The 27,936-nt window shown below is 43.2% G+C and overlaps 1 protein-coding gene across 7 annotated transcripts in view; it reads left to right on the forward strand.

The window, feature by feature from the left end:
* The first annotated feature begins 1,682 nt into the window (after window positions 1–1,682).
* The window catches only part of FEZ1 (fasciculation and elongation protein zeta 1), a 43,498-nt gene continuing 17,244 nt past the window's right edge, over window positions 1,683–27,936 (forward strand). For 3 of the 7 annotated variants that reach the window (XM_025465039.3, XM_025465043.3, XM_025465044.3), the window contains exons 1-3: window positions 1,683–1,842; window positions 7,780–8,135; window positions 15,666–15,765. In XM_025465039.3, the coding sequence (XP_025320824.1) occupies window positions 7,825–8,135; window positions 15,666–15,765 (411 nt within the window). In that variant the 5' untranslated portion in view covers window positions 1,683–1,842; window positions 7,780–7,824. Of the gene's footprint in view, window positions 1,843–2,772; window positions 2,983–7,779; window positions 8,136–15,665; window positions 15,766–27,936 lie in introns of those variants that run through there. The other 4 variants (XM_025465040.3, XM_049109788.1, XM_025465042.3 and 1 more) reach the window with 4 other exon arrangements.

A 27,936-nucleotide genomic window follows, 5' to 3' on the forward strand; every position in this document is an offset into this window, starting at 1 on the left:
AATGAGGCACAAGGAGGTTAATTTACCTAAGTCATAGAACTGGGTTATCATCGCAACAAAGTAACTCAGGCTCTCCCCCACCCTCCAATTTTTAAGATTTATTTATTTAAAAATTTTTAAGTATTTTATTTATTTATTCATGAGAGAGACAGAGACAGACACAGGAAGAGGGAGAAGCAGGCTCCATGCAGGGAGCCTAACGTGGGACTCGATCCCTGAACTCCAGGACCATACCCTGGGCCGAAGGCAGGCACTAAATCGCTGAGCCACCCAGGGATCCCCAAGATTTATTTATTTTAGAGAGAGAAAGAGCAGGAGTGTGGGAAGGGCAGAGGGAGAAAGAGAATCTCAAGTAAATTCCCTGCCGAGCATGGCGTTCCATCTCATGACCCCGAGATCATGACTTGAGCTGAAATCAAGAGTCTCACCCTTAACTGACTGAGCCACTCAGGCGCTCTGACTCAGACCTTTTAACAACCTCTTTCTTTCCCACTCAATCTGGTTGATGCCACCTGAAGGGCAAAGTGATCAACTCTGCCTAGCATCTGGATGGGACCTTATTCACTTGCTCCACCTTTGTCTCATAATTCCAGTGTCTGTGGAATAAATGCATAAATGAGCAAAAAAAGGGCTCCCTGCTGCTTTCAGCAGAAGCTCTCAGCTTCACCATGCTTCCGCCAGTTATCTGACTTATCTCTAACTTTTTAAAAAAAGATTATTATTTATTTATTCATGAGAGACACAGAACACAGGCAGAGGGAGAAGCAGGCTCCACGCAGGAAGCCCAACGTGGGACTCGATCTCAGGTCTCTAGTGTCACAACCTGGGCCTAAGGCAGCGCTAAACCACTGAGCCACCTGGGCTGCCCTGACTTATCTCTAACTTGATGAAAGTATTTTGGGTTCTCCAAGCAGACATGCTCTTCAGGTGCCTTTCATTGATACCTGAAGGTCTTGCGTTCTTAGTTACCGGCTTTCATGAATTATTAGATTTTGTATTGGCAGCATCTAGAAGCACAGACATGCATAGAGGACAAGATAAATGAATGAGGAGGAAATTTTCATAATACCCCAGGGTCCTTCCTTATATCCCCCGGTGAAGCATCCTCTGTTACCTGTGCCAGAAACCTTACTCAGCTTAATCAGCCCGGATCGAGCTCTCCTCCTGCATCTTTGGGCGGTGAACGCATGTATCCCTGTTGGCTCGAGGTCTGAACCGGGTTTGGGCTGGGAGGCGCTGCTCCGCTTGCCCACCTCGGTCTCCAGTATAGTAGAATGAGTCGGAGCCCCAACAGTCCAAGGGAGCCTTGGTGTGTTTGGGGGCATCCGCCTGCCCATGCACTCGGCCCCCTGCCCGGGTTTTCAGGGGGAATCTGCAGTGCCAGGCGCTGGGAGGCAGCCGGCTTGGGGGTTCCTGCGCGCACACATCTTGGGGCTTCTGCATATTCATGAGGGAAGCCGAAAGTCCAATGTTAGAGGGGGGAGAAATAGTAATTCATAAATATTAATAAAGGCAGGCCACATGCCGCCTGGAAGGCTCTGAATGCTAACGAGTCGATGACGTCGGGCCTGCGCGTGCCTGCGGGCGGCTGCCGGAGCGCGGGCGCGCCCCCGAGGCCCCGGGCGCGAGCGCGGGGAGGGGGCGGAGGGGGCGGGTGGAGGAGGGGCGCCGAGCCGGGCGCCGGCCGAGCTGCGGGGGGAGCGCTCGCTGGCTCGCCGCTGCCGCCGCCGCCGCCGCCGCCGCCGCCGCCGCCGCGCTCTGCTCCGGCCGCTCCCCGCGGCCCTGGATGGGGGTGTCCCGCTGAGCCCCGCGACCCGCCTCCCTCCGCCAGGACCCGCACAGGTGCCGTCGCGGGGGCGACCTTAGCCCGACCGACCCACTGCCGCGGGTGGGGGTTGCACGGGGGGGGGGGTGAGGGAGGCCCGGCGCCCGGGCTTCTCCGCCGGCGGGTCCAGGGGCGCCGCCGCCCCGCACCCCAGCCCGTCCCAAGCTGGACTCGGACCCCGAGAGCCCCGCGGCGGTCGCCCTGCTGCCCAGCCCTTCGCGGGAGCGCGGCGCCCGGGCCGGGAGCCTGGGAGGACGGGCGCTTCCAGCATCATCAGATCAGAGCCTCGGCCCCCCAGCCAGGCCTGGCGTGCGTGTGCGTGCGAGTGTGTGTGTGTAAGAGAGGGAGAGCGGAGGGAGCGCTGGGGGCCGGGGGCCGGGGGCCGGGGGCTGGGGCACCGGGAACGCTGCCGGCTGGTGTGGGGCAGTGGGTCTGCGCCTCCTCCCAGGACCGCCGCCTGCCCGGCCGCTCTCCAGCGCCGCGGGGTCACCTGTGCCCCCGGAGCCGGAGCCCGCTCCCGCGCGCGCCCCTCGGTGGGGTGCCGGGCCGGTCCCCGGGACCGTGCATTCCTGCAGTGTCAGAACCGCTGGCAGCCGCCGCGCACGCCGCGGGAGCGATTGTCTCACCACGGAGCAGGTCGGAGGGAGGACGCGGGCGGGGGCGGGGCGGGGCGGGGCGGGCGGGGCGCGGGCGCTGCCCTCGGGTGGGCCGCGGGGCGCGGGGCGCGACGGAGCCCCCGGGCGGCCGCGCCACCCCCGCCCGCCCTCTCGCCGCTCGACCCCCGCGGAGCTCCCCGCCGCTCCCGCGTCCCGCTGCCGTTTGGCCGAGGCCCGCGGGGTGTGCGTGCGGCCGCAGGCCATTGTGCAGCCGGGAGAAGCCTTCCTCTCCCCCCACGGCCCCGGGGCGGGGCGGCGGGGAGGGCGATGTGCAAGGAGGGTGAGCGGAGCCGCGGGAGGAGGGAGGGGGAAGCGGCACCGCTCAGGGGTTGCTGACTTCTTTGCAAGCAGACACTCTGTTTCTGTGAAAATGGGAAGCTGGCACGATCGTCTCTACGGACCGGTTTTGCTGAGTAGCGGTGGGACAGCTGCGTGGCTCCAGCAGGGCAGATTTCAGGGGTGAGGCGGGTGAGGATGGCAATCAGCTGAACTGCGGGGCAGGTAATAGGACGAAGGGGGAGATGGACCGGGGCCTCCTAGGAGGTGCAGAGGCCCAGCGGCGGGGAGGCCCTGAAGTCTCCACGGCTCCCGGCTCCCGCTCCGCTCAGCTCCGCAAAGCAGGGAGTGAAAATTTGTTACTGCGGCCCCAAGCTGCATCATGATGCTGCAAGGGAGAGGCTCATGTGTTTCCTACTGGGTCTCTGTTAAGCTCGGAGCCGTCTTTTCTTTTCCAAATTACACCACCTATTGGGAGCCAAAATAAACGGAATAGATTATAGGACATAAACTATAGCCCTGTAGCTTGTTCTAGGATAAAGAGAAAAAAAGACAAGGTGACCCTTCTGTGGTTCCCTTTTTCTGCCATTCTTCCTGCATTTTTTTTTTTTCACATTGATTTTGGAAGTGTAGAGAAAAGAGGATAAGCTATGAATTGTATTAACCCTAGCTTTTCAGGGAGAAGGCCTCCGGGATGAGCTGTGAATGAAGACTAGGGGTGAGCTTGCCAGGCTGCAAGAGTGGGACGTTTCTGTGGGAGTGCAAAGGCGCCCCACCAAGAGAGAAGAGCAAAAAGAAAGTGAGCTACAGAAAGGACAGAAGGGGCACCGGTTCAGGAAGGGCTGCCAGCGCCAACCCAGAGACCCCTCCCGGAGCCAAGCTCTCATGGCCTCTGCCACAGCCCGGGGTCTTTCTATAAATACCTGGCTCAGTTTGGGTGTTGAGTGACTTCCAATTTCCAGAGCAGGCTTTCTGGTTTTGTTTCGTCTCCAGGTGGCCATTCATGCAGAGCTTCTTGGCTTCTGGGTAGTGAGCTGATGAAAAGAAAACAGGCTACATTATGGATTGTTCTGATGACCACGTTTCTGAACTCTAGAGCTGTGATATCCAGTTCTTTTTTTATAATTGTCTAGGTGAATTCATTTTCTCTGGAGGCTGCCTGGGCTGAGGATAGGTGCTTTCAGCATAATCTTCCTGTTGCCCACACCCAAAACTCAATCTTTGTCTTAGATTCTGGTTGGATTGCCCTCTTGTTGCTGGTTAATAGTATAGATTGTGCCATTGCAAACTAGCACCCCATTGCTAGTTTACTCATTCCGGCTCCCTCTTCTCTCTTAGAGAAGAGTATACATCTAAAGGGAGTGTAAGTATCTGGAACATCAGCTGGTTAGCTTTCATGTCTTTCTGAAATGGGGCCAGTGTTCCAAGAAGTTTTGACCAAATATATTGAAAAAAAGGTAATAAAATTTACTTGGCGATAGTTCTCCCATTTGATCATTTATTGGACATCACATATGCCATACATTGTGCTTAGCACTTTCAAAGATTATCTTCATTACTCTACAAAATAACCTTCAAGTTAAGTACTATTTTATTTTTTTAGGGATTTGTTTATTTATTTGAGAGAGAGAGAGAGAGGGCATGAGCAAGGGGAGGGGCAAAGGGAAAGGGAGAGAGAGAATCTTAAGCAAACTCCCCACGAACGTGGAACCCGATGTGGGGCTCCATTTCATGACCCTGAGATCATGACCTGGGCCCAAACCACGCTTAACCGACAGAGCCACCCAAGTACCCCTAAATATTATTTTAAACCTCCTTTTATGGATGAGGAGACTGAGGCACAGACTTTTTAAAAAGATTTTATTTATTCATGAGAGACACACAGAGAGAGGCAGAGACATAGAGGGAAAAGCGGGCTCCCTGTGGGGAGCCCGATGCAGGACTCGATCCCAGGATCCTGATCCAAAGGCAGCCAAAGGCAGATGCTCAACCACTAAGCCACTCAGGTGTCCCCTAGGCACAAATCTATCAGAGGCTGATAATTTGATGGAAGTCTCACAGCTAGGAAGGGATAGGATCAGCATGAGAACCTGGAGTCCAGACTCTCCTGGAGTCCAGACTCTTAGCTATCACAGATTCCAGCTCTAGTCCACACAAATCCTTCATCTGTAAAGCCTTCCTTGCTCCCTATTGTGCTCTGCGATCTTTTCTCAACTTACTTTGGCACTCACGGATTCTCAATCTTTTTTGTGCTTTGGCGCATTTGGCAAAGTAGAGCCTATGGTGTTCTCCTTCAAATATGTTTTTTTTTTTTTTTTTAAAGATTTTATTTATTCATGAGAGACACAGAGAGAAAGCCAGAGACATAGACAGAGGGAGAAGCTCCTCCCTGTGAGGAGCCTGATGTGGGACTCCATCCCAGGACCGTGGGATCAGGCCCTGAGCTGAAGGCAGGTGCTCAACCGCTGAGTCACCCAGGCATCCCTCGTTCAAATATGTTTTTTTTTTAAAGACTTTATTTATTTATTCATGAGAGACACAGAGAGAGAGAGAGAGAGAGAGAGAGAGAGAGAGGCAGAGACACAGGCAGAGGGAGAAGCAGGCTCCCTGCAGGGAGCCTGATGTGGGACTCGATCCCAGGACTCCAGGATCACACCCTAAATCAAAGGCAGATGCTTTAACCGTTGAGCCACCCAGGCATCCCCTTCAAAATATTTTTAAGTACACAAAATATAGTTATATTTAAAGAGCCCTTTTAGGGGTCTGTAGACCCTAGATGATGAATTCTTGACTGGCAGTTAGTTGTGTATTGCTTTATAGCTGTGTTGTCCAATATGGTAGCCACAAGCCACCTGTGGCTAGTCCAAATGGAAATGTACAGTGAAAATACACTGGATTTCAAAGACATGGCATGAAAAAAGAATGTAAAATGTTTCACTAATATTTTAAAATGTAGATTACATGTTGGAATGCAATCTTTTGGATATAGTGAATTAAATAAAATGCATTATTAATATAGATTTGTATAATTAAGATTAACTAAGTTAATAAGTTATTAAAATTAACTTCCAAAGCTGTTAGCTGTACACCAACATCTTCATATTTTAACAGATCGGAAAATCAGGACTGGGATGCTTGTCACTTAGCTACACTTTGGCAGGTCTGTTTGGCTCTTGAGCATATGTTCTTTCTAAGATATCATACTGTTTTTATATATCTCTTTATCTTTACATCTTATCATGTGGCCTTTGCAAACTGTAAATATGTAGAATATGTTTTGACGTGATGCGACGGTAATTGGCTTAAACCTAGTATAATCCCAGTAAGAGGTAGCCAGGTCCTTGCCTGGCATGAACTTTGCCTCACTTATTTAGAGTTTAAGTTTTATAGGCAGAGATGGAGACTGGTACTTGCCGGGCAAAACCCATGGTTTTTAATGCCTGTCTGGTTCTCCTCAGCTGGTAGTTCCAATTTCAGCATCTAACTGGATCACTACTCATGCAGAGAGAAGAAAAAAGTTTGGTTACCTTTCCATGTTACAGGGAAGAACGTTGAGTATATAGAGAAAGGTAGATAATAATGCTGCGCTGTCTAAAATTGAAGATGAGAAACTGGGGGTACCTGTGTGGCTCAGTCGATTAAGCATCTGCCTTTGGTTCAGGTCATGATCCCAGGGCCCTGGAATTGAGACCCACATGGGGCTCCCTGCTCAGCTCTCACTCTCCTCTGTGTGCTCTCTCTTTCTCAAATAAATTTAAAAAACAAATGAGAAACTGTATGTGGGGGACAGATGATCATTTTTCAGTGAGTGCACATTGATTGATTGCCTTAGCCGCAGAGCAGTGTATGCTCAGAGCCATGCATGATTTCCAGGGGACTTCTGTGCCCTCGAGGAATTTAAATTAAAATTGGGGAAGGGCTTGAATAGCCACACAGTTGGATAAACCACAGTCGAAGGCAGTGTATGAGGAGGACCCGGAGATGTGGAAAGGAAAGCAGGCCTGAGTGTGCAGCTTTCCAGCATGCAGTGCCCGAGATGGTTTTGGAGGCTGACCTTGGAGCTCGTGGCCTTATCCTCTCTCCTTCAGGATAACCAATCGTTTGGTCCAGTCCTCTAGCCTTAGACATAAGCTCTGTATCTTAGTCTATTATTTGTTGATGAGGGTAGTAATATCCAGGTCTGTGAATCCCTATCCAAAAGCCTTGGGGCCAGGCATTTTAGAAGCCAGTAATAGAGTGTGCATTCTGCATAACATCTCCTGGGGACTGGGGCAGCAATCACCATAATTAAAAAAAAAGTAATATTTCTGCAGCAAAAACACACTAAATGGGATAAATTAAAACCATAAGCAACTTTATATTCACGTAGATCAGGTTTGGTTGCCAAGCGAGGTCAGGTCAGGTTTTGCCACCAAATAGGTTATGAAAGACTTCTGGTTTTCAGAGCATGTGGTTAAGGAGGTGGACCTATGGTGGTAATAATAATAATAATAATAATGTGGACCTATGGTAATAATAATAACAACAACAATAATAAATGGAGAACATATGGGACAACGATGTTTACTATCTTCCAGACACTGTTCTAAGCACTTACACGAGTTTACTCTTTTAACCTTAAGACAGTTGCTTTAAGATGATTATTTCTGTCTTGAGAAAAATAAAAGGAAGCACAGAGAATTAAGTCACTCATGAGGCTGCAACCGGTAGGGGTGGGACCAGGGTGCAAACCTGGGCAGGCTGGTCCCAGAGCTACATACTTAACCACTCTGTCTTTTGGAGCAGGGAACCAGAAGCTGGTACGTCTTCAAAGTTTACTCCACGTAGGTTCTTCACACTGATGACACCATTTGAAAGCCTCACATGTATGATAGTGAGGAAGTGCGGCAGCAATGGGTACCTGGGAAGTTAGAATCTTCGTTTTCAGAGGGATAGAGTCGTGGGATACATGGCGATGGTTCCTCGGCAGAGCTGGCGCAGTAGCCCAGTCCAAGCTCACGTCACCTTGTTTTTTTCTCCTAGGTAAACGAATCCTGAAAGTGGCAATTGTCCCATTGCTGTGCAAGAATGGAGGCCCCACTGGTGAGTTTGGATGAAGAGTTTGAGGATCTTCGGCCCTGCTGCTCAGAGGGCCAGGAGGAGAAACCGCCGAGTTTCTATGGCTCATCGCCCCACCATCTAGAGGACCCCTCCCTCTCTGAGCTTGAGAATTTTTCTTCTGAAATAATCAGCTTCAAGTCCATGGAGGACCTCGTGAATGAATTTGATGAGAAGCTCAATGTCTGCTTTCGGAACTACAATGCCAAGACGGAGACCCTAGCTCCCGTGAAGAACCAGTTCCAGATCCAAGAGGAGGAGGAGACCCTGCAGGATGAGGAGTAAGAAGTCTTAATTGCCCTCTGTTGCTTCAGACACAAGCCCGTAGACTGGGGCTCCTTGACGTAGAACTGGTTTTTGTCTGTGGGTTCACAGCCCATCACTTACCTTTTTCTGTAGTGGGGCAGGGTCCTGGTAATTGCTGACATTATTCTGCTGTGTTCCTTTACAGCGACCTGTAGAACTTCCTAAAATTAAAACCTTAAAAGAATGACAGATTTTTAGAATATAGGTTTTCTTAGATATGAAATGGAATTTTAGGAGCATGATCCATTTTAGTGTCTGTCTTCAGTATTCTTTTTTTTTTTTTTTTTTAAGATTTTATTTACTTGAGAGAGTGGGGGGAGCCCACAATCAGTGGGGAGAGGTAGAGGGAGAGGGAGAAGCAGACTCCCTACTGAGCAGGGAGCCCGATGAGGGGTTCAAACCTAGAACCCCAAGATCATGACCTGAGCCAAAGGCAGACACTTAACTTTATTTTTATTTTTTATTTTTTTAAAGATTTTATTTATTTATTCGTGAGAGACAGAGGGAGAGAGAGAGAGAGAGAGAGAGAGAGGCAGAGACACAGGCAAAGAGAGAAGCAGGCTCCCTGCAGGGAGCCGGATGTGGGACTCAGATCTCAGGTCCCCAGGATCCCACCCTGGGCTGAAGGTGGCGCTAAACCGCTGAGCCACCTGGGCTGCCCTCAGTTTTTTTTTTATATCAGTAGTAATCCACCCAGGTATTAGAAATAAGGACCATGGGGGAAAAAAAGTAATTAACTGTGACAGAGGAATCTTGTCACCTGAATAATTTGCTTCAAGAAACAGCAGAATTGTGAAAATCACCTGCTTACAACCCCCCCTCAGGACTCCAAAGTCATCTATAAATGTTAAGATATGTCCAAATAAGAAAGCATGCAAAGTGAACTGAGAGCCCAGGGAATTACCTTGGGCACAATAAAGGGTGGTAATTAGGTGACATGGGTTTTGAGTATGCGGATTTCCTGTGTCGCTCACCAGCCACCTTCTGGGGTCTTCACATGAGTCAAGAAAAGGGCTTTGAGTAAAGCGCTGTTTGAGGAGTGACTAGAAAAAGAAAAAGAGGGGGACCGCTGGGTGGCTCAGTGGTTGAGCGTCTGCCTTGGGCTTAGGTCGTGATCCCGGGATCATGGGATCAAGGCCCTCATCAGGCTCCCAGCAGGGAGCTTGCTTCTCCCTCTGCCCATGTCTCTGCTCCTCTCTCTGTGTCTCTCATGAATAAATAAACAAAATCGTAGAAAAAAAGAAGGGTATAATTCGGTGCATAAATTAAGGAAGGGTGCTTTGGGCACTTAGTAAAAATAGGCCTGAATTCCCTGTAGAGGTAAAATATGCATCGATTGTTCTTAAGGCATCACACAAGAAATGTCAAGTAGTTGTAATGGAACCTTGGAACAACTGGGCTTCCTTTTCTCTTTTTATGAACTTGAGTGGGGGCAGGGCGGGGGGAGTTGCCCATAAATAAGTGGGGTAAAAGGACATGTCCTAGGACAAGGGAGCCTGACCTGGGTGAGAGGTAGCTGGTTACTGGATGAGCCTGTGAGTGTACAGGACCTCCCTGTCTGTCTCACGCACCATTATATCCCCGTGCCTAATACAGGGCTTGGTGTGTCGTAAGGAATCAAAGTAATATTTTTTGAATGAAATACTGAATGTCAAAGGAATTGGGTGAGCACTAATAGCTGGCCTTGTAGGTGAAGGTAATGCATTCCCAGAGCCACACCATTTCCTTCTCTCCTTTTTAATTAATGTTGGCCTGCAGTCATGACCAGAGAGAACATTTTTACTCTGGTGACCAGTACTGTAACTGTGGGCTCGGTGTTTTAATTCAATTTTAAGTTTCAAGCTGATTCTTCTTAAATTCAGAGCCTGTTATGATTTGTTCGACTACTTTAAGTCTCAAAAGAATGGCTCTGGGGCTTCATTATACAGGGTTTTTTTTTTTTTTTCCCCACTGCCTGGTGCAATGAACTAGAAATACAAAGACTATGAATTATAATTTTCATACTCTTTGCTAACTCACTGTGTGACCTTGGGCTAGTCACTTAACTCAGTCGACTGCGTGGGTCCTCATCTTTGAAACCTCCAGAGCTCAATCCTGATGAAGCGAGGCTAAGGACTTGGAAAGAACCTAATTCCTTACCTCACCCAGGCTGTGCTCTGAAAATGACATTTTAAGATGCGTCCCATTCCTTTTGCTTCCAACAAATCATTTCTTCCCTTATCTAACCCTCCCTACCCTGCGCCTCATTAAGGATGAAGGCCCAGTGAGCAGGTTCTTACTCTCTTCTAGCGCATTAGCAGAGGCCACTCAATGTTAATTACCGTCACATGGGGTTATTGGTCTGCTCACCCTGATTTTTCTGACTTGCCTGCCTCATTGACTGCCTCAGCTAAAAGACCAAAGGTTGAATAGTTCCTTAGAGATAAAGTACAATTTGGGGGTAGTGTAGAGGGACGAAGCCAGGAGTAGAGAAATTAACACTGCGCTTTCTAACCAGTGCATCTAGACCTTTCCAACTTTTTTTTAAAAAAGATTTTATTTATTTATTCATGAGAGACAGAGAGAGAGAGAGAGAGAGGGACAGAGACACAGGCAGAGGGAGAAGCAAGCTCCCTGCAGGGAGCCCGACGTGGGACTCGATCCCAGGTCCCCAGGATCACGCCCTGGGCTGAAGGCGGCACTAAACCGCTAAGCCACCAGGGCTGCCCAATCTTTTCAACTTAAAATAAAAATCAGAGTTAAATTGTACATTGTGCCTATAGATACCTATCCAGATTCCTCAATTATAAAATTATGATGAAGCAAAAAGGTAATTTACTATCTAATCTGGTTATGAGTCTCTTGAGCATAGCTTGTAATAAACTTGCTTAGGTTTGGTATTGGGATGGGTATTTCATCCACAAACGGATTGACCGTGTTTTGGTTGGGTTAGAGCTAGATAATGGAACCATAAAACAAAAAGCTGTGAAAATCTCAAACCTCCTTAAAGATAGCACAAGTCATAAAGCGATCGCAGTAATTCCCTTTAAAGTTTGGATTTCTTTCATTCTCACGTGGAACTATTTGCTAATAGGGAATTGGCTGAGATGTCAACTTAACTCCATGTCAGGGCATGGAAGTTTTGGGAATTACGGGAGAGTCAAATTTGAATAGCTACTTCCTAGTTTTAAGTTTAGAAACTTCCAGAATCTATTCTTTGCATATGTGTGATCATCCTTTTTTTTTTTGGTTATAAGTGAAAGGGGAATGGATGGTCCTCAGCCCATTGCTTGCCTCACTGGGGCTGCAACTGGCCCTCTTATAGGCACCCTGGACACACCAGCCAAACATGCGAGAACAATCACTTTTTCCTGTTCTTCAGATAAACTATTGGGTTAAAGGTGTACAAAATAAAGTCCACACAGGGAGGCTCCTATCTGGCTCAGCCAGAAGAGCATGCGAGTATTGGTCTGTGAGTTCGAGCCCCACGCTGGATGTAGAGTTTACTTAAAGAAATAAAAATTTAAAATAAAATAAAGTCCATACAGTAAACAAATAACCTCGTAGTCAGCCAGACTTGAAGGTGAAGACAAGTAAATACCAAATACTCAGGACAGAGAAAGCCAAAGTAACTGATTTTCAGCAAAGTTATTTCTCTTCTCAGAGGTTCAGTTTCCCCAGAGGGCAGAGGTATTATTGATTCTGTTTAAGTCCTTGAAAGAATCTAAAAAGTTGTCCAAAGCCATCTGTACTAATAATAATTCCTAAGTATTAACTGTGAAAGCACACTCATGTGAACACACAGCAGAATGTGGCTGTCGGTTTGATTGGACGCAAAACACTGGACAAGGGCAGTAGCCAGCCGAGAGGGTGTTTAGGGAGATGTTATCAGATTGGAATTCTAATAAGCCCTTTAGGCTAGTTGTCTGCCTTAGTGTCAAGAATAGGTACCCAGAGGTGTGTGTGTGTGTGTGTGTGTGTGTGTGTGTGTGTGTCAGAATTCACAGAGCCCTGATGGCCGTGTTGCCAGTAGACCCAGATCTTTGTATATGGGGTTTCTCCCACCCCGTCCTGTGCAGTCTGTTCCCCCCTTGCTGGCCTCCTTTTCCAAGTCCCTGGTGTTATATAGGGAAAGATAGTTTAGCCAGTTCCACGGGCACCTGAGCCCAGGCCGTGAGGCACACACACCAAGAGCCTTTTCTGTCATTACGGGGAATTGCCAGTGCCATGGCAGCATCATGACAGGAATGGAGGCAACCTGTTTAATCTTGGCCCTTTGATGACAAAATCAAGGAGTTGACATTCAGAGTCTCCCTTCCCCCAGATAAAAGTAAGCAGCAGGGGCTTCTCAGGGAGGTGGAATTCCACGGTCCACCTCAGGGCGCCCCGAAGAGGGAACAGATTCCTCCCCAAGGTTCCTGCCTGTGGTAGGATAGATGGCCTCTCCGGGGAGGAAAGGCCTTCCCTTCTCTTCCTCACAGAAAGCTTTGTGTTTTGCCCTCCCACCACTGGCTCTTCCCTCCTGTGGCTGCGGCCTGCCGCCAGGGCCCTGCCTTCCATTTAACCTTCGCTGGGGCAGGAGAGCCAGACAGGAAGCAGTCACGCACCCCGCTGCCCCTGCCATTCCTCCCTTTGTAGACTCATGAAAGCACCGTGTCCGAGGATAATGTAGTTAGAGACCGTTCACGCAGAGCTGGTTTCTGAACTGCTGTTCAAGCTTGTGATTGGGAACTTGGAATATTATTCTGATGCCCGTGCCAGTACCAATCATAAAATGATAAAGCATTGGAAGAATTACGTGGTTGGGAATGTAGGCTCTGTAGCCGTGTGGCCTGGATTCAAATCCCACCTCTGTCATTACTGGCTGGGTGAACTTAGACAAGTTAACTGACTTCTCTGGTTCAGTTTTTTTTTTTTTTTTCCTCCTTAGGACCTGCCTTATAAAGTTGTGAGGAGAGAGTGAATTGATCCACACGAAGGTCTAGAAGAGTAGCTGCCTTCTAGTCAGTGCCCATTAAGTGATGGCTGCTAGTGTTGTTACTGTTACGTGGGCACTGAATACGTGTGGGAGGATAGGGTATGCAAGCCATTACAGAGAGCTGAGAGTTGCTCCATCTTAAAGGTTGTTTATGAACCTCAAAGGGGCAAAGAGTACTTTAGAAAAGAAGAAGAAAATTTGGACAAAGCAGGAAAGAACGAGGATGGCTTGAAACCCCAAGGAGACGAGGGTGTATGGGAATCATCACTAAAAATCTAGAATAAGAAGATGAAAGCCGCAGTATGTCGGGTAAAGGCTCACAAGAGAAAAGCTGCCACTCTTGCCCTACATGATTTGACAGGGTCCCCAGTTGTCGTTTTAAGGATGCACACAGTTTCAAGGTCATTGGCAAGTGTGCAGTTCGTTAAAGGTCCCAAGCTTCTGTCCAGACTGAGAGAGACACAAAAGGCTCCTGCCTATTTTGGGCTTTGCTGAATCTCGTTTTTCCAGGCACTTGTTGCAGGGACAAACCTGAAGGCCAGTGCCCGCACACTTGTTGTTGATTCTTGCAGCAGAGAGTGTACCACAAACGATGCAAGGAGGAGTCGAATGAATAGCTGGCCTTCCTGGTGGGTGTGGTGCTTGGAATTTTGTCTTGGAGACAGCAAATCATATTTGCCTCTTGGCTTTAGAACGCTACTGAGACTTGCATTGTTAGCATTAGGCTGGATTAATGAAGCTCTAATGGTGCCTGATGGAGATTGGATTATCACCCATGTTTAAGAAGCAGACGCTGAAATCCTGCTCAATGGATGTCTAATGAACACTTGATGAGTCCTCTCAAAGTGCTTTCTTGTAATTGTAGGAAAATAACGAATAAGCGGATCACCCCAATAATGGCTATGAGCTTGTTTTCTTGAGTTCCTTCAGTTTGCTTCATGACCGATTGTATACCTTGTGCCCTAGGAATACCTCTTTGCCTCTGTGCCCATAAATCGTATGTCATTCTGGATTTTACGTATATTAAGAGCACTCGCCTCTCCAGATTTCAAGTGCCTGTGCTCTTGTCCATCCTGCACTTAACCTTTTCAGCATCTTAACCCATATTTTGTCATCTTTTGAATTTGATCCATATGGACACTTAGCTGCGTGGTTTTTAAAAAATTATTTAATTTATTTATTCATGAGAGACACAGACACATAGGCAGAGGCAGAAGCAGGCTCCCTGTGGAGAGCCCGATGTGGGACTTGATCCCAGAACCCTGGGATCATGCCCTGAGCTGAAGGCAGATGCTCAACCACTGAGCCACCCAGGTGTCCTTGGCTGCTTATTTTTAAATGGCCATTTCTTTATATCAGTCTATCTAAATAAAATGTACATTCTTATACCTTGTTTTCGTAGATATCACTCAGGTTTGACATGTGTAGGCACCTGAGGGAGATTGCTTAGAGCCTTCATTTATCATTAGCTAATATCAACTCAAGTGCCATGGCTGCCATGGATGGCATTATTTTAGGAGCTTGGTTTACTGATTTATATTAATCTCTCAGTGTTAACTCATGTGTTTATTTTTCTGTGTGTGAGAGTTTGTGACTTTAGGTAATTTCCCCTAACTTCTTCCTTTTTTTTCCCCCTCAAAGAAACCTTCCTAAGTGAATTAAATGACACGAATTGTAGAAAAGTGTTTCTTATAATGTACATATTGGAATTCTAAAAAGACATGTAATAAAGAGAGCCCCATCTTTCCTCACTAAAGACCAGTTGTTAGAGGTGTACTGATTGGTTCCTTTCATATATTTGCCTTAGAGTGTCCATGATGGAAACGGGGCACACTCATACTCTGCATTGGTAGAGGGGGGGAATTATGCTACCCGTGGGCTTGCTAGAACATTTTGGCTAATAAGTAAGCATGAACAGCATTGATATATCCCCCTTAGCTACATTAGAGGCCAAGTAATTAATTCTTGACCCATTTGGATTGCAGGCCTCTGAATTGAAATGCATCTAAACTCTAGGATGGCCCTGATCTTAATGAGATTCAGCCAGAAAATCTGCCCCATATCCATCTGTATCTATCTATCTATCTATCTATCTATCTATCTATCTATCTATCTATCTCATGATCTTCCTCTTTCTCAATCTTCTTTGCCCATAGGAACGGAAGGGAAACATGGGCATTTCTTAGGTTCATGAGACAGGAACTATTTGGTTGAGGGGCAGATTTATTTTCAGGGGCAATTAATTTTTTGCCAGAGGTGGTTTGATTGGACTCTACCATTTGTATCTCAATGGTGAGAAATCCCTCCTCTCTTAAGCAAACACCTTTCATGCCGAAGCCCCTGGCTGGGCTCCATTCTCTTGGCTCTTTCTCTCCAGATAGTGCTCCTAATTCAGTTTTTAAGCTGCTTTGCTCTTGCATGCTGGAAGGCAGATGATCTCAGCCTGGCACACACAGAAGCCTCTCTCCTCCCCTGGCCCAGCTCTTCCTTCCTCCAGGCGGGGCCAGGCCACAGATGTGTGCTAATGAGAGCTTCTCTTTGTTTACAGGGTTTGGGATGCTCTGACAGACAATTACATCCCTTCACTCTCAGAAGACTGGAGGGACCCAAACATGGAGGCTCTGAATGGCAACAGCTCTGACACTGAGGTACCTCTCTGGGGCCCCTTACTTAAGGCTTGAGTAGATGTGGATTCCAGTTAGAAAAACATTTAGGAATTCAGTAGGCTTCCCCATTAGGTAATGAAGCTCAGCAGTAGCTCCAAAACATTGCTGGGAAGGCAGGAGTTGTGGAGGAGGTTAAGAATAAGCTTAGGGGACATCCAGTGTATACGAGGTGATTCTAATGGCTCTCTGTAAGAAGTGTGAATGCAAATTACCCTGTTGTTGATCTGTGTCTTACAACATGCAAAATAAGGTGGTCTGAAGTAAGAGGAGGAGAGCAACTCTAACAGGCTTCTCTTGTGTTCAAATAATGATGGTTGAAAAAAAAATCAGGTTTTCCTGTCTACGATGAACAGTTCAGTCCCACCAAAAACAAGATACCAAATACCGACAGATTTGTGGCAAGGTCAAAGCCTGGCTAATGGCTAACGCTGGGGCTTACACATTAGTGAAGTGGCCACTGAGTGAGGGGTGGCCAAATGAGCCGTTCATGGACTCAACCAAGAAGATGCTTATGTGGCTGAACCTGAATTACACTCTGTGCTTACTCATGCCAAAGAAGAAAGTAGCCTAAAGGCTTCTGAATAAAGAGAATACTTATTTTGAGTAGATTTGCATGAGGAGTGACCTTTCAAGAAGATCCAAATGGCCCTTCCTAGCTGAATCTACATATAGAAAAGTAAAATCATTTAATGACTCTGCCCTTGCTAAAAGCCAATTTCTGCCTTGCCTCTCCTAATTTCCGCTGTAAAGGAAATTTGCCAATTTCTTATCAGGAAGGGCTGTCGCAACCCCGTGGGCTCAGCAAATGAGGGAAAAGGAGGTGAATCTCATCTTCATAGGTCCTCCAGAATTGAGTCCAAGTGAAAGACCAAGAGACAGATTTCCCTTCCTGGGCGACATTTCTGCGGATTGTTGCCCAAATAGCACAGCAAAGGGATCAGCAGTTGACTGATTTGTTGAAAAGGTAGCTGTATATCTTTAATTCTTTTAATAATTAGCAATCCAAAATTCTCAAAACTGCAAGGTTTCATTGATGGTAAGACGGTGACGTTGAGATCAGGAGATGTGCGACAAGCCTACTAAGCATGGATATAGGAGGCTGAGTCCCAAGTCCCATTTTGTTTTCTCTTGACATACTTACATGTATCCTCACCCCAAATGCAAAGGACAAGGAGGCAACCGTGGAATAAATGTAGCTACTGAAATTAAATCAGGTCCATCATGGTGGAAAAGGCAGATTTTACTTTGTTATCTCTTTTGCCACCTTTCCAACTCATTTTGTGGATTAAGCCAAAGGATGTATAAGATATCCTGCCCTTCAAAAGGTCTCTAATTTATCCTCATTTGCAGATTTCCCTCAAGAGGGTTAATATTTCAGGGCAAATTGAGTGACCCTGAGAAGGATGATCTTGAGTTCCACTCCTTGTGAAATTTCTTCCATCTAACCCATGGGAAAATGACAGGGTAGCCAAAGTGGATGGATTGAGGCTGTTTTATTTCATCTCCTTTATTATCGGGATTCATTACAGTAGAAGCTCTTTTAACTGACCTCAGTTTAAATGATTTGCTAGATTAACCAGCGCTCTGTACTCCTGTAAAAGAATGACCGACCCAGTGCCCTTGGCTTGCTGAATGCACACAGCCGGTAGGCTTCTTCGAGCAAGCCCTCATAGCTCTTCTTCCGCTTATGTGGTTCATTGCCAAGAATCTGTTGTTTGTATCCAAACCTCTTGATGCTTGTCCTTCTGAGTGATGTAATCAAACATTATAGAAACTGTTGGATTATGACGGCAAAGAGAGTCATATTTCGCTTTTTGAGAATCAGAGTAACACATGTACATAGTCTTAAAAGTCAAATAAGACTTAAAAAATATTATAAGACCTAAAAAACCCGCTTCCCCAGCAGTTCCTGACTTGTCTGACTACTCCATAGAGGCAACCACTTTTATTTCTTTTGGCCTATATCCCGAAATTTCTTTTTTTTTTTTTTTTTTTTTTTATCCCGAAATTTCTAAGTAACACATTTATATTGCTATTTGTTTGATGGTTAAAATCAACAGTCTGGGCGGTTATCTATTAACTTTATTCTATGGAAGATAAGATCAAATGCTTTCACACCACCTCAAATATTTACACTTAGCCTTCCCCCCTTCTAATATGGGATAGTCACCAATTTATATATAGTGAAATCAATATTAAATATATACACTATTGTAACTGTGTAAATACTATTTCTTACTGAATCATGTAGTTATGTAAGGATATTTCCTCTCTTATACAGCCTTTTGTTGGATCTGATATAAAAAATAACCTTGTTTTTGTATTTGCTTAGTTTTCTGTAGATCTATCTATCAATATAGTTCAACCCCAAACTCTGAGTGAAATTTAAATCTCACAATATGGTAAAAAAAATTAGACATTCTCTCAATTTTTTTTGGGGGGGGGGGGGGGAGGTCCTGAAAATGTCCAAATGAGTACCTCCGTCTTTCTGCTGTAAACTAGTCTGGTTGTATTCTACATCTGGTGCACAGCTGTTGTCCTTGGACTTGCCTTCACTTTCATCCCAATAATTCTTCCTGCTTCTCTCTCCTGTCCTTGGATTGCTGTATTTTTTATCTTTCTGGGTACATTCCGTTGTTTTGGTGGGAAATAAATTCAGTATATTTTTGAGAAAGGGTACAGAGGAATATATTTTTTAGAATTTACTAGAATGTCTCTATTCTCCTGTCATATACTTGATTCGAGAGTTTGACTTGATAGTTATTTTAGATTGCAAAAAATTTTTTTTTTACTCGGGATTCTGAAGGCAATGTTCTCTTATCTTCCAGCTTTCCCTTGCTGTTGAGAAGCCCTCAAATTCATTCTGATTCTCCTTTTATATGTGACTGTCTTTTGGTTCTTTCTAAAAGCATTTAGGGTATTCTTTTTTTTTTTCTCATTTGAAATATTCCATTGTGGTGTGCCTTATAGTGAGGGTTTTTTTTTTTTTTTCCCCTCCCATTCATTCTGCATTATGCTTAGTGGGCCCTTTCAACCTGGAAGATCATGACTAAGTTGCGGCATGTTTTCTTGTGTTATTTCTCTGAAGATGAATTATTTCTGTTTTCTGCCTCTATTGAGATGATTACGTGGGTAGTTCTTTCCTTTATTATGTTAATGTGATAAATTACATGAATTGATTCTCAAATATTGAGTCAACCTTGCATTCTTGAGATAAACCCAACTTGGTCATGGTGTATTATTCTTTTCTTTCCTTTTATTTCATTGTGTGGTTTTCTTTTCTTCTGATAGCTTTACTGAAGGATGATCGGCATACAGTAAATGGCACATATTAAAGTGTTCAATTGGATAAGTTTTGACGTAGGTATACATTCATGAAACAGTCACCACAATCAAGATATTGAGCATATCCATTACTGCTCCCTTGCACCCCCCAGTCTCTAGGCAATCCATTTCTGTCACTATAGATTAGTTTGTGTTTTCTAGAATTTTGTATAAATGGAATCATGCAGCATGTACTCTCTCTCTTTCTCTCTCTTTTTTTTTTGGTCTGGCTTTTAAAAGCTTAGTATAATTATTTAGATATTCATCCATTTTGTTGTTTCTATCAACAGTTCATTCCTTTTATTGCTAAGAGGTGTTCCATTTTAGAGATATACTGTAATTTGCTTATTCATTCTTCTGTTGATGGGCATTTGGGTTGTTTCCAGTTTTTGAATATTGTAAATAAAGCTATTATGAATATTCTTGCCTAAGTCTCTTTGTGGACATACGTCTCCATTTCTCTTGGGTAAAAAATTTACAAGTGGAATGTTGGGGTGATATGCTTTTTAAGAAACTGCCAAACTATTTTCCAGTGTGAGAGCTCCAATTACTCCACATCCTAACACTTGTTATGGACAGCCTCTTAAATTTTAGACATTTGAGTAGGTATCTTATTTTGGTTAAATTTACATTTCCTTAGTAACATATGGTATTGAACATCTTTTCATGTACTTATTAATAATCTGTGTATCCTCTTCAGTGTGTTCAAATCCTTCGCCCACTTTCTTAATGGGTTGTATGTGTTCTTATTAAGTTTTTATGGTTCCTTATATTAAAAGATAAAATGAGGCATACTAAAATTTTAAGAGTTTATGTGAGTAAAGTCAAATAGGATGGCACCAAGCCCAAAGTGGTAAGGAGTTACTTCAGCAGGAACAAGAGGGACAGACTTTTGTATAGAAAAGGTGAAAGCAAAGGAAGGATGATATTTGGTTGACTATAGCCTAAAGGATTGTAATTATTTGGGAAAGCCCAGTTGGCTGTTTGTGATTGGTTGTTCTTTGGTTTGAATTCTTAACCTTGAGGCATTAGAAGCTTTGGTTTGGGTTTGCTTGGTAGGCTACTAAGGCACTGAAACCACCTCAGTCCAATGGCCTCCTTGTTTAATTAATCTAACATATACATTCTAGACATAGTCCTTTGTCTGATACTTGGTTTATGCACATCTTTTTGTCTATGGATTCTCCGGATTGCCTTTTAACTTTCCTAACATATTTTGAAGGTCAAATGTTTTTTAAATGTGATGAAGCGCAGTTTACTGATTTTTTTTTTCTTTTTTTCTTTTTCTTTTTATAGTTTGTGCTTCTTAGGCGGTATTTAGGTAGTCACTGAGAGTTTTTTTCTTAAGTCTTCTAGAAGTTTTATAGTTTTAGCTGTTCTGTGGCTTATGATTCCTTTCAAGTTAGTTTCTGTATATGGTGTGAGGTAAGGATCAAAGTTCGTGTGTGTGTGTGTGTGTGTGTATGTGTGTGTTTGTGTATGACTATCCACTTGTTCTGGTACTACTAATTGGAGGTAGTATTCTTTCCCTATTATATTGTCTTGGCACCTTTGTCGAAAATCAATTGACCATATATGTGTGGATCTATTTCTGAATTCTTTATTCTGCTTCATTGATGTGTGTCTATCTTAGGCCAATACCATGGTGTATTAATTACTGTAGCTTTGTAATAAGTCTCAACATAAAGTAGTACAGTTGCTGACCCTTGAACAACATGGGTTTGAACTGCATGAGACCTCTTACATGTAGATTTTTTTGGGGAAATATAGTACTGTAAATATATTTTCTCTTCCTTATGGTTTTCTTCATAACATTATCTTCTCTCAAACTTATTTTATTGTGAAAATACAATATATAATACATTTAAAATCCCAAATATGTATTAATCAACCGTCTATATTATCAGTAAGGCTTCCATCAACAGTGGGCTACCAGTAGTTAAGTTTTGGGGGAGTCAAAATTATATGTGGATTTTTGACAGTGCAGGGCATCTGCACCCCTAACCCCTGCATTGTTCAAGGGTAAACTGTATAAGTCTTTCAACTTTGTTCTTTTTTTTTGAAATTATTTGGCTATTTTAGGTCCTTTGCATTTCCATATAAATTTTGGAGTCAGCTAATTAATTTCTATAAGTTGCTGGAAATTCAACTGTGACTGTATTATATTAAATCCATAGATCAATTTATATATTAGATCAATTTGTTATGTTAATGTGAATTACACTAATTGATTTTCAAATCTTAAACCAACCTTTCATTCTTAAGATAAACCCCACTTAGTCATGATATATCCATTTTATATAATGTGGGTTTTGATTTGCTAATATTCTATTAAATATTTTTTAAAAGATTATTTATTTATTTATTCATTCATAGAGACACACAGAGAGAGAGAGAGAGGCAGAGACACAGGCAGAGGGAGAAGCAGGCACCATGCAGAGAGCCTGACGTGGAACTCCATCCAGGGTCTCCAGGATCACGCCCTAGGCTGCAGGCGGTGCTAAACTCCTGTGCCACTGGGGCTGCCCCTTTATTAAAGATTTTTGCATATATGTTCACAAGGAATCTTTTTCTGTAATTTTCTTTTCTTTATTTTATTTTTTTAAAAGATTTTATTTATTTATTCATGAGAGACAGAGAGAGACAGAGACACAGGCAGAGGGAGAAGCAGGCTCCACGCAGGGAGCCAGATGTGGGACTTGATCCGGGGTCTCTAGGATCAAGCCCTGGGCTAAAGGCAGGCGCTAAACCGCTGCGCCACCCAGGGATCCCTCTTTTCTTTAATGTCATAACATGAAATGGGAATTTTGCTTTCTCTAGTTTCCAAAAGAGTTTGTCTTAGATTGGTATTACTTCTTCCTTACATGTTTAGTAGACTACACCAGCGAAACCATCTGGACCAGTTTTCTCTGTGGAAGGTTTTTGATGATGCATTCAATTTCTTTAATAAATATAGGAGTGTTCAGATTTTCTATTTCTTCCTGAGTTGATTTTGGTAAATAGTGTTTTTCAAGGAATTTTTTCATTGAATCTAAGTAATTGAAGTATTGACCACAAAGTTGTTTATGATATGTGCTTATTATTTTAATGTCAATAAGATCTATAGGATGTTCTCCTTTTTATTTCTGATCTGCTAATTTGTGTTTTCTTTCTCCTTCTCTCCCACTCCTTCCCCTCCTCTCTTTTCAGTCTGGTTATGGGTTTATCACTTTTTTTGGGGGGGGGGCTTATCACTTTTATTAATCTTTCCAGGAAACCACTCTTGGTTTCCTTTTTTCTCTGTTGCTTGTTCATTTTTTCTGGTTTGTTGATTTATTCCCTTAACTTTATTATTTGCTTGCTTCCTTCCTTACATTTACTAGGGTTTTACTAAACCTCTTAAGGTGAGAGTTTAGGGCAGATTTTAAACTTTAAAAATAACTGTCTTAGTCCACCGAGGCCGCTATAACAAAATACCACAGACAGGGTGGCTTATAAACAACGGAAATTTATTTCTTACAGTTAAGGAGTCTGGACATCCAAGATCAGGGTGCCAGCATGAGAGTTTAGGGCAGATTTTAAACTTTAAAAATAACGGTCTTAGTCCACCCAGGCTGCTATAATAAAATACCACAGACAGGGTGGCTTATAAACAACAGAAATTTATTTCTCACAGTTAAGGAGTCTGGACATCCAAGATCAGGGTGCCAGCATGATTAGGTTCTGGTAAAGGCCCTCATCTGGCTTGCAGCCTGCCAATTTCCAGCTGTGTCCTCACCAGGTACAGGGGTTCTCAGGATCTCTGTGGAGCCTCTTTTCTAAGGTACCAGTCCCATTCATGAGGGCTCCACTGTCATGAACTAAGCAAATGCTTGAGGTCCCACCTTTTAATACCATCACATTGGGCATTAAGATTCCAACAATTGAATTTTGGGAAGACACAAAAATTCAGACCAGCAGTGACATAAGCATCTTAAAATTAAAAAAAGTGTTTCCTTTAAGCATTGCTTTACCTGTATTTCACAATTTTGATATGGTGTGTTTTTACTTCTGCTGTGTTTCAGACTTCTGTTTGAAATATTTTCTAATTTCTCTTGTGATTTCTTTGACCTATGGGTTGTTTAGGTGTATGTTGCTTAACTTCAAAATATTTGAGGATTTTATAGTTATCATTTCATATTGATTTCTTATTTAATCTGTCAGAGAACACAATATATACCAATTCAATATTTTAAAATATATTAGGATTGATATGCAGCCCCGCTTATGTTGTATCCTATTAGGAATGCACTATGTTCCATTGAAAAGAATGTATATTCTGTAATTATTGTAATTATTTGTACTGTTCTGCAAAGGTCAACTAGATTAAGTTGGTTTATAGTATTGTCAAAATTTTCTAGATCTTAGCTGATTTTTTTGGTCTGTTTATCCATTATAATTTATTTTTGTGTTTTAAGTTTTATTATTGAAGTATAGTTGATGTACAATGTTAAATTAGTTCTCTTTTTAGGTGCACAGCATAGTGAGTTGACAATTCTATACATTACACAATCCTTACTGTGATGAGTGTAGTTACCATCTGGTGTCATTAACGTTATTACAATATTATGGACTATATTCCCTTTGCTGTACTTTTAATTTTCATGACTGACTGATTGATTAATTTTAAGTAAGCTCTACACCCAACATGGAGCTTGAACTCACAACCCCAAGATCAAGAGTCATGTGCTCTACCAACTGAGCCAGCCAGGCTCCCCATGATTTATTTATTTTATAACTGGAAGTCTGTACCTCTTAACCTTCTTCAGCTTTTTTGCCCATGCCCTCCTACCTGCCAGCCTTCCCTCTGGCAGCCACCAGTTTGTTCTCTGTATTTATGAGTGTTTCTATTTTTGTTTCGGCTTTTAGATTACTAAACATATAAGTGAAACCATGGTATTTGCCTTTTTCTGTGTGACTTATTTCACTTAGCATAATTCCCTCTGGGTCCATGTATGTTGTCACAAATGACAAGATCTCATTCTTTTTTGTGGTTGAGTAATATTTCATCACACACACACATGCACACACACACCACATCTTTATCCGTTCATCTATCAATAGACCCTTGGACTGCTTCCATACCTTAACTATTGTAAATAATGCGGCAATAAACATAGTGCATTTATCATTTTGAATTAGTGTTTTTATTTTCTTTGGGTAAATACCCCAAGTAGCATAATTACTAGTGGTAGTTACTAGATGGTATCATGTTTCTATCAATCCTTTTACTTTTCACCTGTCTGTATCTTTACGTTTAAAGTGTATCTTTCAAAAAAAAAAAAAAAAAAAAAAAAAATAAAGTGTATCTTTCATAGATTGCATATCTATGCTTTTTGGTTTATTGAGTTTAGTTAATTTGCATAGCATTTAGTTCATTAACATTTAGAGTAACTTTATTTTTTGAAATTTGTATTTATTTATTTATTTATTCATGAGAGACACAGGGAGAGAGAGAGAGGCAGAGACACAAGCAGAGGGAGAAGCAGGCTCCATGCAGGGAGCCCGACGTGGGACTCGATCCCGGGTCTCCAGGATCATGCCCTGAGCTGAAGGTGGTGCTAAACCGCTGAGCCACCCGGCTGCCTTAAAGTAACTTTAATAGTTTGTGTTTAGGGGTATGATCTTGCATTTCTATTTGTCCTATCTGGGTTTTTTATTGTTGTTGATTTTCCTCTGTTCCACCTTCCCTGCCTTATTTTGGGTTAATCAAACTTTTTGGTATTCCATTTTCTTTCTTCCATTGGATTTTAGCTATACCTCTGTGTGTGTGTGGTTTTTTTGTTTGTTTTATTTTTGGCTTTTTACTGACTATTCTAAGGATTACATTCTGCATTATTAAGTTATCATAGTCAATTTAGGGTTAATATTATGCTACTTCACATAAAATATAACACACTCTTAACAGTATAAATGTATCCCTGTCATCCTTTGTGTTATTGTTGTCATACATTTTACTACAATCCACATTATGTACCCCACAACACAAGTTATTATTTTTGTTTTAGACAGTTAAGAAATTAAATGGAAGTAAAAACCACAATTTAAAAATATTTACCAAAAAAAAAAATATATTTACCATTTCTGGTGTTATTTATTTTTTCCTGTAGATCTGATTTTTAATCATTTCCTTTCAGGCCAAAAAACTTTCTGTAGTATTTCTTGTAGTGTTAGTTCACAGGTGACAGATTCTCAGCTTTCATTTATTTCATGTTTTCCCTTGTTTCAATGATCACAGCCTTGTACTGTCTGTGCCCAGTGCCTCAAAACAATCAGCTCTTAGATTTTTGTCCAGATTTATAGTTGTATGTGGCAGGGTAAGTCCAGTACTAGCTACTCTTTTGTGGCCGAAAGAGACTGTCTCTTCTGTTTTTGCCTTTGGAATTCCTTTTATTCAAGTGTTGGACTTAAACCCGTCTTTTGCTTTTTCTCCCCTCTATTGACTTACTTTGTTTTGCTCTTTAGGTGATTTTCTCAGCCTTATCTTCAATTCTTCTATTGAAAATAGGTTTTGCTACCATAATTTAAATTTCTTTTTTTGTTTTTAAAAATAATTTATTTATTTAAGAGAGAGGAAGAGAGAGCGAGTGAACAAGCAGGAGGAGTGGCAGGCAGAGGGAGAGGGAGAAGCAGGCTCCTCACTGAGCAGAGAGCCCAATATGGGGCTGGATCCCAGGACCCTGGGATCATGATCTGACCCTAACTGAAGGCAGATGCTTAACTGATTGAGCTATTCAGGAGTCCCCATAATTTTAATTTGTAAGAACTCTTTCTTGTTTTAAAAAATTGTTTAAAAAAATTAATTCTACTAAACAAGCTATTTTTTTTAAAGATTTTATTTATTCATGAGAGACGCAGAGAGAGAGGCAGAGATATAGGCAGAGGGAGGAGCAGGCTCCATCCATGCAGGGAGCCCGATGTGGGACTTGATCCCAGGACCCCAGGATCATGCCCTGAATGTGAAGGCAGTTGCTTAAGCACTTGAGCCACCCAGGTGCCCCAATAAGCCTGTTTTAAGGAAGTAATATTTTCTTGGTGTTCCTGTGAGGGCAGCAATGATAGGAAGGAGTTTCTTCTGCCCTCTGTATTGCTTTTGATTTACCTTTCCTTTGTATTTGTTTTAGTCCCTGTTTTCATGTTGGGGATTATCTGCAAATATTTGGCAATCCTTGGGCATATTTAAAAGTGAGACTAGACTCCCAGAGCTTTTCCTGTGAGGGCAGGGCTTGTCTCTTGCTAGTCTCCACTGTAGCAATCAGTAAGGACCTGGTCATTTGTTTGGAGACTCCAAATATTAGCATGTATCTATAGATCTTTTTTCTTGGGTGTGTAACAGAAATGTACTGACCACTAAGTGAATTCCTCCAGTGTTTTGCTTGAGGAGCATAAGCCTGACTGCCAGCATCCTTGGAGCCTAATCAGGGCAGGAGGCTGAGGGTCTCTGGTGAGTATGTAGACTTACACTTAATCCCTCTGTTTTGGGTAAGATCCCTTTCCCCAGCTTACAGGTGGCCTGGTGTCTCTTGAGTCCAGGTCTTCCTTAGCTCAAGAGTGAAATCTCCACTTCTTTTGATGGTGAGAGGGCAGTAGTTGCCTCTCTACGTGGGACAGGAGAAGAAACCTGGGGTTTCACTGCTCTTATGAAGAATCCTGGCAGATCCTTCCTTTTACAGCCCCACTTCCCCGTGCCCCTCGAAGTCTCCAATTCCAGAGCCTTTCATCATTTTTGGAGTGAAAGCACATACTTTGGGAAGCTTCCTCTCATTGGGCTTAAACCCTCTAGGCTACTAGCTAAACATCTGCTTTCTAGCATCTTGTTTGCTGTTGTCTTTCCTTGGGTTCATTTTGTACCTGTGCAATATTCCCTTTTGGCCCTTTTGCACTCACTTTAGTAGGGTATCAGGAGGAAGAGGAGATAAATGTGTGTGCTCAATCTCCTATGTGTCTTCCTTCTGCTATTAAAAAAAAAAATAAAAGGAAACGGGAGACCATTAAAAAAAAATGTGTTCTAGGGTGCCTGGGTGCTGCAGTCAGTTACGTTTCTAAATCTTGATTTCGGCTCAGGTCATGATCTCAGGGTTGTGAGATTGAGCCCAGGGTTGGGCTACACAGCATGGAGTCTGCTTGAGTTTCTCCCTTTGCCCCTCCTGCTCATGCTCTCTTTGTCTCTTTCCTCAAATAAATAAATAAATTAAAAATAAAATTGTGTTCTAGTGTTGATGAAAGAAGAAAGACAATGTGGAACCTCTACTCAAAGACCTATCATGGAGAATAAGGTGTTGGCCTTACTTTAGGAGCTTGGGGAAAAAATAAGTATATGTTTACATTTTTAGGTCAAAATAATATGCTTAAGCTATATAGTAGTATCATTATTTACAGTTCTCCACATTTATTGGGTTTTTCAACTAATCAGTATTCTGTTCCTGACTGATATAAAAGATGGTCTCTTTCGTCCCTATGACTGTAATTAATAGCAGGTGGTGGTTGTCTTGGACAAGAGGAAAGACAGTTCAGGACAGTGCATTCCGCCCTTCTGTTTTCCAGGTAATGAAGCAGCTAAGTTGTATTTGGTGGTGGATTGACTATATGAGGTGATAGTGTTACCATTCCTCCTTGTTCATTAATTCTTTCAAGAAACGTCTGTTGTCTACATGCTGTTTGCCGTGCTCTGGTGCATCTCACCGTGGGGATTCAGAGGCATTGACTTAACCCCACACAGATGTTTCCTGGTTGTTCACAAGCATGAAAGGATGTAGCTGTCCTTTCCTTGGGCTGGTGCATGTTGATTTTTTTTTTCACGGAAGGTGAAAA

Source organism: Canis lupus, chromosome 5, assembly GCF_003254725.2.
Source record: "Canis lupus dingo isolate Sandy chromosome 5, ASM325472v2, whole genome shotgun sequence".
NCBI lineage: Eukaryota > Metazoa > Chordata > Mammalia > Carnivora > Canidae > Canis > Canis lupus.